This window comes from Oryctolagus cuniculus, chromosome 11 (genome assembly GCF_051225735.1).
Source record: "Oryctolagus cuniculus isolate XC-2025 breed Fujian yellow rabbit chromosome 11, ASM5122573v1, whole genome shotgun sequence".
Lineage (NCBI taxonomy): Eukaryota > Metazoa > Chordata > Mammalia > Lagomorpha > Leporidae > Oryctolagus > Oryctolagus cuniculus.
The window spans coordinates 44,466,952-44,481,599 of NC_142877.1; the positions used below are offsets into that span (position 1 = coordinate 44,466,952).

General features: G+C 52.1%; 1 protein-coding gene across 17 annotated transcripts in view; it reads left to right on the plus strand.

The window, feature by feature from the left end:
• Window positions 1–14,648, plus strand: part of RIN2 (Ras and Rab interactor 2) — a 248,850-nt gene that overhangs the window by 158,903 nt on the left and 75,299 nt on the right. For 8 of the 17 annotated variants that reach the window (XM_070052128.2, XM_051845339.3, XM_051845335.3 and 5 more), the window contains one exon: window positions 12,814–12,914. The exons of 4 other annotated variants lie outside the window; for them this stretch is intronic. In XM_070052128.2, the coding sequence (XP_069908229.1) occupies window positions 12,814–12,914 (101 nt within the window). Of the gene's footprint in view, window positions 1–12,813; window positions 12,915–13,124; window positions 13,309–14,648 lie in introns of all 17 variants that reach the window. 5 more of the 17 variants (XM_089308226.1, XM_070052130.2, XM_070052129.2 and 2 more) reach the window with 2 other exon arrangements.

The following is a 14,648-nucleotide window of genomic DNA, read 5'->3' on the forward strand; positions in this document are numbered from 1 at the left end:
TAGGAAAGTGGCAAAAGGGAAGTGAATGTAGCCACAGATTCACGCCTCTGCATTCCGGAAAGGCAGTGCAGGACAGCTGGGAGGCATCGCGTCTGAGCATGAGAAACCCACCAACGTGTTTAGTGCTCGAGGAGACTGAAGTCTGATCAGGCTAAGCAACTGCCCATCCCTGGCCCAGGTCTCATTGTTGGCAAATCTCTTAGAATAAACAGCCCAGACTTCAGGGATAATTTTTTTTATTTTGTTGTTGTAAATGTTATTCATTTATTTTTTAAAGATTTATTTGTTTACTTGAAAATCAGAGTTACAGAGAGGTAGAGGCACAGAGAGAGAGAGAAAGGTCTTCCATCCATTAGTTCACTCTTCAAATGACTGCAACGGCTAGAGCTGGGCTGATCCGGAGCCAGGAGCCAGGAGCTTCTTCTGGGTCTCCCATGTGGGTGGAGGGGCCCAAGCACTTGGGCCATCCTCTACATTACCAGGGAGCTGGATTTGTTTGCTTGTTTGTTTTACAGGCAGAGTGGACAGAGAGAGAGAGAGAGACAGGGAGAAAGGTCTTCCTTTGCCGTTGGTTCACCCTCCAATAGCTGCTGCAGCTGGCATGCTGTGGCCGGCGCACTGCACCCATCTGAAGGCAGGAGCCAGGTGCTTCTTCTGGTCTCCCATGGGGTGCAGGGCCCAAGCACTTGGGCCATCCTCCACTGCACTCCCTGGCCACAGCAGAGAGCTGGCCTGGAAGAGGGGCAACCGGGACAGAATCCAGCTCCCCGACTGGGACTAGAACTCAGGGTGCCAGTGCCGCAGGTGGAGGATTAGCCTATTGAGACGCGGCGCCAGCCGGGAGCTGGATCTGAAGTGGAGCTGTCGGGACTTGAACTGGCACCCATATGGAATACCTGTGCTATAGACAGAGGCCTAAGGTACCACACCACAGCACCAGCCTTTCAAATGCAATTTGAAAAGGAAAAAAGATTGACTCTGGGCTAGGTCTCTGGGAGTGACCGTGGCGCCTTCTCAAGTGTGGGGGTGGTCCCAGCCCTTTAACAGGTGGGCATGTGCAGTCTTTGCTTCTGTTATTGGTAGGACTGTGTTGTGCAGCAAAGGGCTTATTCTCAGTGAGCACTCAGAACCGGAGAGCCGCTGCTTCCTGGGAGTACAAGCACGTTCGTGTTTTGGGGTGAGTAACTGGAAACCCTGGAACAGTGTCTTTTTGGTGGACGGCTGCAGCTTCAGCTGCTGCCGGGTCCCGTGCAGCTGAGGTTATAATGGGCTGATCAGAGCTCCACCTCCCACATGTCCTCATTTACCCTGATCTGGAAGGCCGATGAACAGGGAAGTCACCAAGAGAGGAAGGCCCTCAGCGCATTCACCACCAAGATGTGCCTGTGGCTGATCTGAGCTAATGGGGTGGGGTGGGTGGCTTCTGACTGTTTTTCCTGCCTACCTCTGCTATTGGAGCCCCGTTGTTAACTCTGAAGTAGAAAAAGGAATAAGAAGAGAGCCGAATGTTGCCCTTTTTTTTGGTAAATGGAGGGTTCCGGTTGTATTTAAGGCGCTGCTGTGAATCAGAGGGTAAGAGGCCCCATTGCAGAAATTCTGTTGAGCCCCTTTACTCTCTGCAGGAATGGGAATAAAGAGCAAAGTGCCACCCAGCAGGGCCACCCCCAGCCTTGGGGCAAGTCCACAGCAGATGGTCCCCGCAGGAGATGCGGCTTGGAGAACGTAGTTCTGGCCGTGTGGTAGTTGTTGCTCACCTCCTAGTCCTGACCTCACACCACACAGAAAGTTGAATTCCGGGTGAGTGAAGGGCCTACAGTGAATTCATCCTAGCAAATAGACAAAACTATGCATGCGTCCTAGCAGAAGACAGAGGAAACTCTAGACTTCAAGATGAGGAACAGTGAACGAGAACCCTGTTGATACACTTGATCCTAGCATTGTTAAAGCTTAAAGACATTGTTTAAAGTCAGTAAAAACAGTATGAGAGCATAGGGCTTGTATTCCATTGTTAAAAGGCAGAAAAACAGCATGAGAGACAATGGACTCATATCCACAACTTAGATAACTTGAGAAACCCCAAAACGTGTAACAGATAAATGCACCACTGATTCCCTAGAAGGAAAAATGCAAATAGATGACGGAAACAAAAATCACTTCCACTCAGTGGACTGGCCAAAGTTTGTTTGTTTGTATAAAATGCTCTATTTCTTTCTCTCTTTCTCTCTCTCTCTCTTTTTTTTTTTTTTTTTAAGATTATTTATTGAGCCGGCGCCGTGGCTCAATAGGCTAATCCTCCACCTTGCGGCGCCGGCACACCGGGTTCTAGTCCCGGTTGGGGCGCCGGATTCTGTCCCGGTTGCCCCTCTTCCAGGCCAGCTCTCTGCTATGGCCAGGGAGTGCAGTGGAGGATGGCCCAGGTGCTTGGGCCCTGCACCCCATGGGAGACCAGGAAAAAGCACCTGGCTCCTGGCTCCTGCCAGGATCAGCGCGGTGCGCCGGCTGCAGCGGCGGCCATTGGAGGGTGAACCAGCGGCAAAGGAAGACCTTTCTCTCTCTGTCTCTCTCTCACTGTCCACTCTGCCTGTCAAAAAAAAAAAAAAAAAAAAAAAAAGATTATTTATTTACTTGAAAGTCAGAGCTACACACAGAGAGAAGGAGAGGTGGGGCAGGGAGGAGAAGTCTTCCATCTGATAGTTTACTCCCCAATTGGCCACAATGGCTGGAGCTGTGCTAATCCAAAGCCGGGAGCCAGGAACCAGAAGCCTCCTCTGGGTCTCCCATGTGGGTGCAGGAGCCCCAGGAATTGGGCCATCTTCTACTGCCTTCCCAGGCCCCTCCATAAAGCTGGATGGGAAGTGGAATAGCCAGGACTCGAACCAGCACCCATATAGGATGGCGGTTTTACCTGCTACGCCACAGCGCCACTGGCCAAAGTTCTAAAATGCGGTCATGTGCAACACTGGCAGATGCCATGAACGTTGTCAAAGGCTGTAGATGCATGGCTGCCTGGAGACAAAAGCAGCACGATTTCCTAAGCTCTTGGATGTGGAGACCCTGGCATCTTCTCTAGGGGTTCACCCCATGAACACCCAGGGGTTCTCCTTGCACCACTGCTAAGTGTCTAGCAAAATAGAGTAGGAGTTGGTGTTTGACTAAGCTGTTAAGGCACCACTTGGAAGACCCCCATCCTGTATCAGCATACCTTGGATTCAAGTCCCCACTTTGCTCCTGATTCCAGCTTCCTGGTTATGTACACCCTGGCAGGCAGCAGTTGATGGCCCAAGCACTTGTGTCCTTAGCATCCATATTGAGTTCTTGGCTCCTAGCTTCCACCTGGCCCAGCCATGTTTCCTGAACTTTTCAATGAAGGAACCATGTGGATTGTGATAGATTCCTACAGTGGAAAAACCATTCCTACTTTAATGAACTTCATGTATCAGCATGGATAAATCTTGTAATACATCAATATGATCCCATTAGGTGGGAAAAGCATAGAACGGTACCACTGACGAATTGTACAAAACTGACAATGGTAGGTGCCTCTGAGTAGGTTAAAGGGACATGGGTGATTTTAAGATTTCTTTATTTATCTGAAAGTAAGAGTTATGGAGAGGCAGAGGCAGAGAGAGAGAGAGAGAGAGAGGTCTTCCATCTGCTGGTTCACTTCCCAGATGTCTGCAACGGCTGGAGCTGTGCCAATCAGGAGCCAGGAGCCAGGAGCTTCTTCTGGGTCTCCCATGCAGGTGCAGGAGCCCAAGGACTTGGGCCATCTTCTACTGCTATCCAAGGCCATAGCAGAGAGCTGGATCGAAAGTGGAGCAGCCAGGACTCGAACTGGCGCCCACATGGGATGCCGGCGCCACACACTGGGGCGTTAACCCACTGTGCCACAGCACCAGCCCCGGGAGATTACTTTTAACTACAGTGGTTTATTTATATCAATGGGAGTGTTTTTATATATAATGTTTGCAATCATAATTAAGTTTGAAGAACAGGCGGGAGCTTCAGAAAGTTCACGGCGAATAGAATGAAGAGAGACTTTGCTGTGGTACTGGGGCAGGCACTGGATGCAGCAGTTAATACGCTGCTCAGGGCCACCGCCGTGGCTCAATAGGCTAATCCTCCGTCTACGGCGCCAGCACACCAGGTTCTAGTCCCGGTCGGGGCGCTGGATTCTGTCCCGGTTGCCCCTCTTCCAGGCCAGCTCTCTGCTGTGGCCCAGGAGTGCAGTGGAGGATGGCCCAAGTGCTTGGGCCCTGCCACCCGCATGGGAGACCAGGAGAAGCACCTGGCTCCTACCTTTGGATCAGCGCCGTGCGCCGGCCGCAGCGCGGCGGCCATTGGAGTGAACCAACGGCAAAAGGAAGACCTTTCTCTCTGTCTTTCTCTCTCACTGTCCACTCTGCCTGTCAAAAAAAAAAAAGATGCTGCTCGGGACACCCACATCCCATTTCAGAGCTCCAGGGTTCAAGTGCCAGCTCCAGACTCCACTCCAACTTCCCGCTAATACACCTGCTAGGAGGCAGCAGGAGTGGCTCGAGTGATTGGGTTCTTGCCATCCACATGGGAGACCTGGATTGAATTACTGGTTCCTAGCTTTGTCCCAGTCTCAGCCATTGTGAGCATGTGGGGAATGAACCAGGGGATGGAAGCTGTCTTTCTCTGTGTCTGGGTCATCTACCTGCTTTCTCTCTGTCTTTCAAAATGAAAAAAATCAGTTTACTTTGGTGCAAAAATCATTTCTAAATCCATGCATACTGTTTTTTGTTATACACATTTTCACAAACTTTTTGAGGATCTCAAAAAGATTTCAAAAATGTTTGTACCAAAATAAACATCTGCTACAAGTTTTAAAAACTTGATTTATGTATATTTATTTGAAATGCAGAGAGACAGACAGACATATTCCAACCACTGGTTCATACCCTACATGCCTGCCACAGCCAGGGCTGGGCCAAGCCAAAGCAGGAAACTCACTCCAGGTCTCGTGATGAGTGACAGGCACCCAAGTCCTTGGGCCATCACCTGTTGCCTCCTAGGGTGTGCATGAGCAGGAAACTGGAATGGAGAATGGAGCCAGGATTCGAACCCGGGCACTCTGATTTGGGATGCAGGTGTCCCGAGTCTTCAGCCCTGCACTAAATGCCTGCCCCCTTGTAACATCCCTGAGCAATGAGGCATATAAAGTGGTTTGCGTGTTTTAAGGCAAGCTTCTTCTGTGAGCTCCAGCATCACTCCCTGTGTGCGAGCCAAGGACAGAAACCTCCCTGGCTTTTTTTGTTCCCATGGTGATCGTTCCTGGGAGAAACCCAATGTTTTCTAGACTACTTGAGAGAGAGTAGTACCTGCCAGACCACAAGGCTGCCCCAGGCCCCAGTGCAGCAGACACAGAGGGCAGTGTTTGGACTGCCTTCTTCATAGGTCCTGGAGGTAAATCTAATCCCAGGGAGCTGAATATGGGCTGGCAAAAGCCCACCACACCCCCAAGGTCAAGGTAGTGCACTTGGGGAATAGGAATCCCGCTGCTGGGAGCTGAGCATTCGACCTTTCCCACACCCTGGGTTTCAAGTCTTCCTCTATCAGAAACACATCCCTTTGCAAACCTCTGATAACATTCCTGAGTGAGTCTTGGAATCTGAAGAGCGCTCTATCAGGATTCGCTCCATAAGCTCTTTCTTGTTTTATTTTTACTTGACCTTCGAGAGAATTCTTCTCCTTTTATCTAACCCTAAAAAAAGAGAGAAAACAAGATTTGGGGTCCTCCCCTCTTCCAGCCTCCAATGCATGCAGGGGTGGCAGGCAGTGGCTTTCCTGCTTAGCAGGAGGAAAAAAAAATAGGTGGTTGGGGGAGGGGGTGTCCAGGTTAGACCCCTCTGGGCAGACAGGAGAGGGAGACTGATCCTTTGTATTCCCGGGTGTCCCCTGCTGATGGTGATTACATGGCCTCTTGCCAGGCTGTTTCAAGCATCCTGTAGCATTAGCCCTCTGATTAATACTGACTGCCATTTATAAAAAGACATACTTTAAGAAGGAAGAGAATCAGAAGGCACTTAGCTGTCTGTTTGTTGCTTCAATCACATCACCCTTTTTAATTCTCCAGCAACCCTGCCATCAGCCTTGGCTTGGTGGGGGTTAAGGATGAGAAGAGCTGGAAGGGTTCCCCCAGGCTGCTCAAGGTGACCCAGCCAACAGGGGGTGCCAGGGAGGGACCTGAAGGCAGGTCTCTCCGTGCCCACAGCCGGTGTGCACCCCACTCCTGCCTGCTGCTGACTAAGGAGCTGCAAGACAGGCTACTTTGAAACGGTGCTGTTTGAGCTACTGCCCCTTGGTGGAGGTCCCCCCCTCCAGAGAAATTTCCCAAAGTGATTACAAAATGGTACAAGTGAGTGTGGATTCCTGTGCTAGACTGGAGCAGGGCAGGCTGGGTCTTGCCCAGACCCAACCCTGGGTGTGACCTTGGAGGATTAGCAAAGAACCTGGGCCTTCCTGAATCATACTCCCACCTGGCCTTGGGGGCCCGACTGGCCTGCAGACACACCCGGGGCCAACAGCTGGGGTGGGGGTGGGAGGCTTCGGGAGGCTTGGTGGGCGCAGGAGACCAGGGGCCTTGGATTGAGCGTAGAAGACCCCAGAGGCGCACCCCTGGCCTAGCTTCCTCCCTTTCTGAGCACTCCTGGACCCCTCCTTCTTCCCCCGAAGTCACCAGCTATGCCAGCAGCTGTCCACCTTCAAAGATAAGAGGAGGCTTCCTGTGTATTCCCATGGGGGTGGGGTCACAGCCAAGGAAGAGCTGGCCTTGGCAGCTGAAGTCTGCTCTGCTCTGCTCTGGGTTTGTGTCTATGTCCCTGTGTGCTTCTGGGAATGACACAGCCTTGTTGGGCTTTTGGTGCAAGGACCTCTGTCTCATCAACTTCACACCCTGGCATGCACTGAGTGACAAGACACACAGCTCTGTTGCCACCTGCCCAGGTGTCAGCACCCTTCCCCGGGGCACCCACACAGGGCTGTGGACAACAGCACTGCCCGGGGAAGGAGTTCAAGAACACACCTTCTCAGCGTAGGGATGGTTTCCAAGAAGTGCACAGAAAATACATTTCATGAAGATGCAATGTGTGCCTGGGCTTCAAAACCGTCTTTTGCACCAAGATGAACTTAGCTCTTAATCTGAGGTCCCTTGAACATGTTGAAGACCCCTCCCCTGCACAGGTCAGCATTGCCCATGCTTGGGCAGCCCCTGCCCCTCTTTTTAGGGATCTGGACAGGTACCGGGATGTGTTGGGGTCTTAGGCTATATACGTGGATTTGGAGAAATCTGTTTGTGGGACCAACTTCAATAAAGGAGTTACCCTGAAACTATCCCTACCTTTCCCAGGAGACGTGTATACTAAAACCAGGCCCCCAGGGGGTTAGCCCCGAGGTTAAGGTGCCTGCATCCTGGGGTCAGGTTCAGGCTCTACTCCCACTCCCAGATTCCTGCTAATGCACACCCTGGGAGACAGCTGGGGATGGATCAAGTGGTTGGGTTCCTGCCACCCATGTGGGAGACTCAGATGGAGTTCACCGCTCCTGGCTTCAACCTGGCCCAGCCCCAGCTATTGCAGGCATTTGGGGAGTGAACAAGTAGATGAGAGAACTACATCTGTCTCTCTGGGTCTCTCTGCCTCTCAAATAATTTTTTAAAGATTTATTTATTTATTTGAAAAGCAGAGTTACAGAGAGGCAGAGAGGTCTTCCATCCACTGGTTCACTCTGCAATTGGCCGCAATGGCTGGAGCTATGCCAGTCTGAAGCCAGGAGCCAGGAGCTCCTTCCGGGTTTCCCATGCAGGTGCAGGGGCCAAGGACTTGGGCCATCTTCTACTGCTTTCCCAAGCCATAACAGGGAGCTGGATTGGAAGTGGAGCAGCCAGGTCTTAAACTAGCACCCATAGGGACGCCGGCACTGCAGGCTCACTGCAGGTGGCGGCTTTACCCACTATACCACAGCGCCAGCCCCTCAAATAAATAATTTCTTAAGAAGGATCTAATAAAAAAGTCATCTCTTGTGGTACTCAAAGAAGAACACAGTATAAGGAAGGAGATTGAGAGTCCACAGGAATTAATGGCCGGCGCCGTGGCTCACTAGGCTAATCTTCCTCCTAGCGGCGCCGGCACACCAGGTTCTAGTCCCGGTCGGGGCGCCGGATTCTGTCCCGGTTGCCCCTCTTCCAGGCCAGCCCTCTGTTGTGGCCAGGGAGTGCAGTGGAGGATGGCCCAAGTACTTGGGCCCTGCACCCCATGGGAGACCAGGAAAAGCACCTGGCTCCTGGCTCCTGCCATCGGATCAGCGCGGTGCGCCGGCCGCAGCGCGCCAGCCGCGGCGGCCATTGGAGGGTGAACCAACGGCAAAGGAAGACCTTTCTCTCTGTCTCTCTCTCTCACTGTCCACTCTGCCTGTCAAAAAAAAAAAAAAAAAAAAAGAGAGAGAGAGAGAGTCCACAAGAATTAAAAGCCAACAAATCAACAAATGTAGATTTATCTGGAACAATGTGGGAAATACCCAGAATCAGATTGATGGGGCCTGAGCTTGACCTCAGGGCAGGAGGTGTATTTTTTTTTATAACAGTCTGTTTTAATATAAACAAGTGTTGCAATCAATCAATGTCCATCTCAGGAAGCTTCTTGTCTGAATCGGAAGGCACAGCTCCGTCTGTGCCCAGCTCAGGAGCCTGAGGGCCACGGTTGTCTCCTTGTCCATCCACTCGTCCATTCTTTTTTTTTTTTTTTTTTTTTTAAACAGAGTGGATAGTGAGAGAGAGAGAGACAGAGAGAAAGGTCTTCCTTTGCCGTTGGTTCACCCTCCAATGGCTGCCACGGCTGGCGCGCTGCGGCCGGTGCACCATGCTGATCCGATGGCAGGAGCCAGGTGCTTCTCCTGGTCTCCCATGGGGTGCAGGGCCTAAGTACTTGGGCCATCCTCCACTGCACTCCCTGGCCACAGCAGAGAGCAGGCCTGGAAGAGGGGCAACCGGGACAGAATCCGGCTCCCCGACCGGGACTAGAACCCAGTGTGCCGGCGCCGCTAGGTGGAGGATTAGCCTATTGAGCCGCGGCGCAGGCCGACCACTCGTCCATTCTGCTCCGCATTTTTTTTGCTCCTCTTTCAGAGATTCCACTTTGGGTTTAGGCTTTGAAATTATAGGGCTACAGAAACTTGTCAGCTCCCTAATGTTAGCTTCAGTCTCTGGCCTTCACAACTGGGTGCAGGGTCAGGCTCTGCTTGTTCTGCAGATTCAGCTTGTTATTCGTCCACTCCATGGCCTCGCTGCTGCTCTTCTCCACCTTCCCCATGGCAGCAGCATCCAAATGGCCATACTGGTCCTCCTTGTTGTTGAAAGAGCTGATTACTTTCATATACTGTTGAATCCGTTTCCCTAGTTCTTGTGATGGTGAAGGCGTTCTGGGAGGCAAACCATGTTTGCAGCTCTGAGCTCGGCTTCCTTGTGCAGAACATTGCTCCATGTGGTCAGATGGGTCAGTGGGGGCTGGATGGAGGGGGAGGGAGGGGCTGAGAAAAATACCCTCACCCAGCAGGGAGGGACCCCTTGGCGATCCAGGCCAGCAATGCTGCTCTGTGTGTATCCACTGCCACGCCTTGGAAGTCCCCATACCTACCTTCTGCAGTCCAGATAAGAGCTACTGAGTGACAGCCACATACCATGGATTCTCGTGCTTGGCTAAGTACAGGCAAGGACACGAGAGTGGGAGGTGGAGATCCAGAGGTGCAGGTAGAAGTGTGGGTGGAGCAGCTCAGCTGGAAGGGGTCGGGGGCCCCTTCTGGGGACGCTCACTGGGGACTGTTAATGTTCAAGCCAATATGGTGACCAGGAGGGTAACTGACGGGCAGAGGGGTGGACATGCCCAGTGGCCGGTCTTCCTGCCGGGGTGGGAGTCCTCTCTCTGACGTCTGTCTGGAGCTGTGGTTGGACCTCTGTTGTCAGGGCTAGCTGCTTCCTGTGGGTGTGGGAATGTCATATGGGACCTTGGTTGTGGGCCATAGTGGAAGGGATTCCTGCCCCAGAGTGAGGGGCTTAGGTAGAGATGCCCAGACCCCCTGCCTTGCTCCCGCCGCCTTTGTCCTTCTGTTTTCATACACATCTGTCTATTCTTTTTCCTCTTCTACCCGTTCCCTGGAAGGTTGCAATGGCCAGAGCTCGGCCAGGCTAAAGCCAGGAGCCGGGAGCTAGGAGCTTCATCCAGGTCTCCTGGATGGGTGCAGGGGCCCAGGGACTTGGGACACCTTCTGCTGCTTTCCCAGGCGCATTAACAGGGAGAGGGATTGGAAGTGGAGCACCTGGGACTCGAACCAGTGTCCATGTGGGATGCCGGCATAGCAGGTCGCAGCCTTACCTGCTATGTCACAATGCCTGCCCCTTTTACTTGCTTTTTAAAATATGCTTTTGAGCTCTGATAGTTAGCTCTGGTTCATTCGTTGTAACTGCTGTATAGTATTCTGTGCCTCACTATATTGACCCCTTGTCCTGCTAATGGGCATTTAGGTGCTTACCATGTGGTGCTTTTCCAAAGAGCGGTGCAGAAACAGTCTGGCAAAGATGTGCGCATGCGTGTGCGAGAGCTTCTCCTGCGTGCATATCTAGGTTTGTGTCTTTAACCTGGCTCCAGCAGTATGGGAGACGGGTATGGTATTCTGTTTTCCTCCTTCCTGGAATATTTGGCATTATCAGACTTCTAAATCTGTGTTTGCCTCTGGGATGTGTGCAAACAGTGTTTTCCTGAGAGTTTTCTCTCCAAGGCCCTCCTGCTTCTGGAAGCTCCATCGACAGCCCTCACCCCAGTCTCCCACACAAGGGGACCTGTGACCACACATGAGGGCCTGGCTGGCTTCTCCTCCCATGGTCTCTAGGCTTCGGGAGTGTACAGCAGTCTCCATCCACACTGCCTCCCTGGTACTGCCTTGCTGTTGGGGAGCTTGGGACTACCAACCCCCTGCACTGTGCCTTCCAAATATACAACGTCTCCATCAAGAAGGTCAGAAGCTACTTCACAGCTTTGTCTGATGATCAGTAAGCAACTGAGTTAAAAGGCAGCCTGACCCCTCTGCCTTCAGTCATGGCACTGCCTTTTACCCACTGCTCCAGGTGAAAACCCAGGGATCCGCTGGATTCTTCCCTACCCACCACCCTCATACTCAACCCAGCAAGTCATGTGCATTTCTGTGCCAAAGTGCTCCTGCATTTCCCCACCGCTGGCCAACCTGCTGCTGCCTCCTGCCTGGACCACTGTACTGGCCTCTCTCTCCCCTCCCCTTACAAGCATCATTTGCTTGAAGCCACAGAGAGCTTTTTAGATCATAAAATAGAAATAAAATGTCGATCTCCTACTTAAAGCCCTGCAATAGTTCTACTTATAAAAAACTCAAGTTCATGAATACTGTGGTCTCCAGATTTGTGGACAAGGTCTGGTCCCAGACACACCTGCCAGACTCCAGGGACTTTGTATGGCAGACTCTCTCTTTAATCTTTGTGTGGCTGCCTTCTCATCCAGGGCCATGTCATTCTCTCCAAAGCTGACTACGCCAACCCATCCTGGCTGGAGTGGGCCCTACTACCCCTCCCCCCGAATCTGTTTTCACTCTGGATTTTGTAAGGGCTCAGCGCCATGGTCCACCTGCCCAGGAGATGAGCTCCTAGGTCAGCCTTCCTCTGTACTTGCAGTACCTACTCTTAAATGGTTGCCTGCAGTAGGTACAGTCAACATGGTACAGCACCCATGAGCACCATCTGATATTCTCTCTCGGCGTCTGGATGGGATACAACCCACCTGGCACAAAGTCTAGCTTGTCTTCAGTACCTCGGGACCCTTGGACTCTCAAAACTTACTGAGAATGCAGAAGAACTGATGTTCGTGTGGGTTGGATCTTTAGGTACTGGCCATATGATAAATTAAAGTGCAGAAATGTTTAATATGTATTTTATTTTCAAAAAAATTGATTGATTTGAAAGAGTTAGAGGAAGAGACACAGAGAGAGAGAGAGAGCGAGCTTGCATTTCCATCTGGTTCACTCCCCAGATGGCCACAACAGCCAGGGCTGTGCCAGACTGAAGCCAGGAGCCAGGAGCTTCTTTTGGGTCTCCCACATGGGTGCAGGGGGCCCAAGCACTTGGGTCATCCTCCACTGCTTTCCCAGGCGTGTTAGCAGGGAACTGGATGGGAAGTGGAGCAGCCGGGACTCAAATCAGCACTTATCATATGGGATGCTGGCATCACAGGCAGCAGCTTAGCCTGTTGCACCACAACTCTGGCCCCTTAAACTGTTTTTGCTAACATGTAATCCTCACGCATTTCTGTGGGGTATCGTGCACTATCTCAACACACATACGCCGTGTAAACAGATCACATCTGGTCATTTCCTTGACTTTTCTCTCTGGAGCCCACTAGCACCTTTCTCTGGTTGTTCATGATGCATGGGTCACTTAGCTCATTTCCATAACCAACACCATGACTGTAGGACTTTCAATCCCGGGAAATCGCTCCGAATATTTCCTTTGGCAAAATGGGGTGGGGGTGGGGCCCTGGCTTTTCTGGAAGTTATATATTCCTTTCTGCAATCCTGGGGAGACCCTGCTTGGGTGTCACATTCGTCACTTTAATGCAATACCGAAACCCACGTCTTTCCTCTTTCTAAGGAGCAGCTGGCCCCTCCCCCTGGAGTTTTTCCTATGGTAGAGGAAAGTCACAGGGCCAAGATCTAAAAAAAAAAAAAAACACCACGCCTCCCACTTCCTGACGTCATACTATTTTTGTATTTGAATAGCTTATTGACACAATCGCCTCGGAGATCGGAGAACTGAAACAGGAGATGGTGCAGACCGATGTCGGCCTGGGAGATGGCCTGGAACCCGCGGAGGCCCACAGGTGACCAAAGCCGCGCTGAGGTGCCGGGTGCAAGACAGGGGCTTGGCAAGAGCCCACTGGGGACCAGGGCCCGGGTCTCAGTCCCTTTCCCGGGGTGGGGGAGTTCGGGAACTGTGAGTGTGTGCCGGCCCCTCCAGATGAGATTATCCGTAGGCGGTGGGCATGGCCTAGGAGCCTCTGGTCTGCTTGTTTATTTTAATCTCTTTGAAGGCACTTGAACTTTACCCCCTCTCAGTTCCTCCTGGCACCAGCACCCGGAAATCTAAAATTGCCTGTGCCATATCCACCTCCTCACCATGACGGAAACAAGGGTGCAGCAGGATTCTCCGTGTAGCCGGCCAGCCTCCAAAAGGAGGAGACAACCAGACAGGATGGATTCCTTTTGCATTCTCAGGTCAGAAAATAACCCGGGCAACCACGGGAGCCAGCCAGCCTGCCTGCTGGAAACTGGTTGTGGCTGCAGATGACTAAGAAAGAGGAGGCGTGAGCCGTGCGGGCCATGCGTGACCCCCGTGGGCAGGGCTGCGTGCTCGCTGACTGGGTAGCAGGGGACTGCTGGTCTTGACTGCACAAGGAAGATGTGGGGGTCAGAGTGGGGCTGCAAAGCGGAGACCTTGCTCAGCTCTTCAGTGCTGTGATCCCTTGCTGACAACAGATGGCGGGATCGGGGAGTCTTGCTGACTTGGAGGCAGATTCGGTATCAGCGTCCGCGGTTTCCCCAGTGAGACTGAGGGTGCCTGGAGGAGGTGTGAGGCTGAGATTCATGGAGTGGATCTTGCTTGCGAGTCGCTGACCTGGCAGGCGAGCCAGATGGCTCTGGCTGCCTGGGCAAGTTTCAAACCAGCTTGACAACCTGTTCCCTGCTGCCTTGCACTGAGCGGGAGAGAGCAGGGTGACAGGGAAGCGCTTGCCCAGCCGGGAGGTGGTGCTTTGACATCTGTGTTACTGGAAGAGCTGCATCTACCTTTAGCCGTGGAAACTCTGTGTGCCGTCTGCTTCCTTCTCTGCAGTCTGATGAGTGGTAGACCAGATGGCTCCCCACTCCTTGAAGGGCCCAAGCATTTTGTGATTGTCTCTTGATATCTGTGGGAAGGCTTTCTCTTAGCACAATGTGCAAATGCACCCTGGCTTTCCTTAAGAGAGTTGCTGCCTTGCTTTTGGAACTTCAGTCGGGGGATTTCTCTGCACCCTTTACACGGTGGAGCTAAAATTAAACTGAGAGTCCAGGCTGATGACAGTGGTGTGAAGAAGGGAGCTTTAGGAGTGCTGGTTTCTCCCAGCTCCAGGAAACACCACGCTGGAGGAAGACCCCAGGCTCAGAGGGAGGGGAAAAGATGCCTTCACCCCCACCCCGGTAGCCTCAGGAGTGCAAGAATGTCAGGTGCAATCATTCTCTGGCCTCAGCAGGTCTTCCAGGTGGGAGAGCTGGGTGGTCATTGCATCCTTAATGTCCCTTTTCATCTTTTTCTGAAAAACTTGAAATATGAATATAAGCATGCCACAGTAACTTTTTTATTTTCTTTTTTTAAAGAAATGATTTATTTTATTTATTTGAAAGACAGATTTAGAGAGAGAGAGATCTTCCATCTACTGGTTCACTCCCTTCCCCCAAATGACCGCAGCAGCCAGGGCTGGGCCACGTCATAGCCAGGAGTTTCTTCTGGATCTCCCATGTGGGTGCAGGGGCCCAAGCCCTGGGACCACTCTCCTGCTTCCGAGGTGCATTAGCTGGAG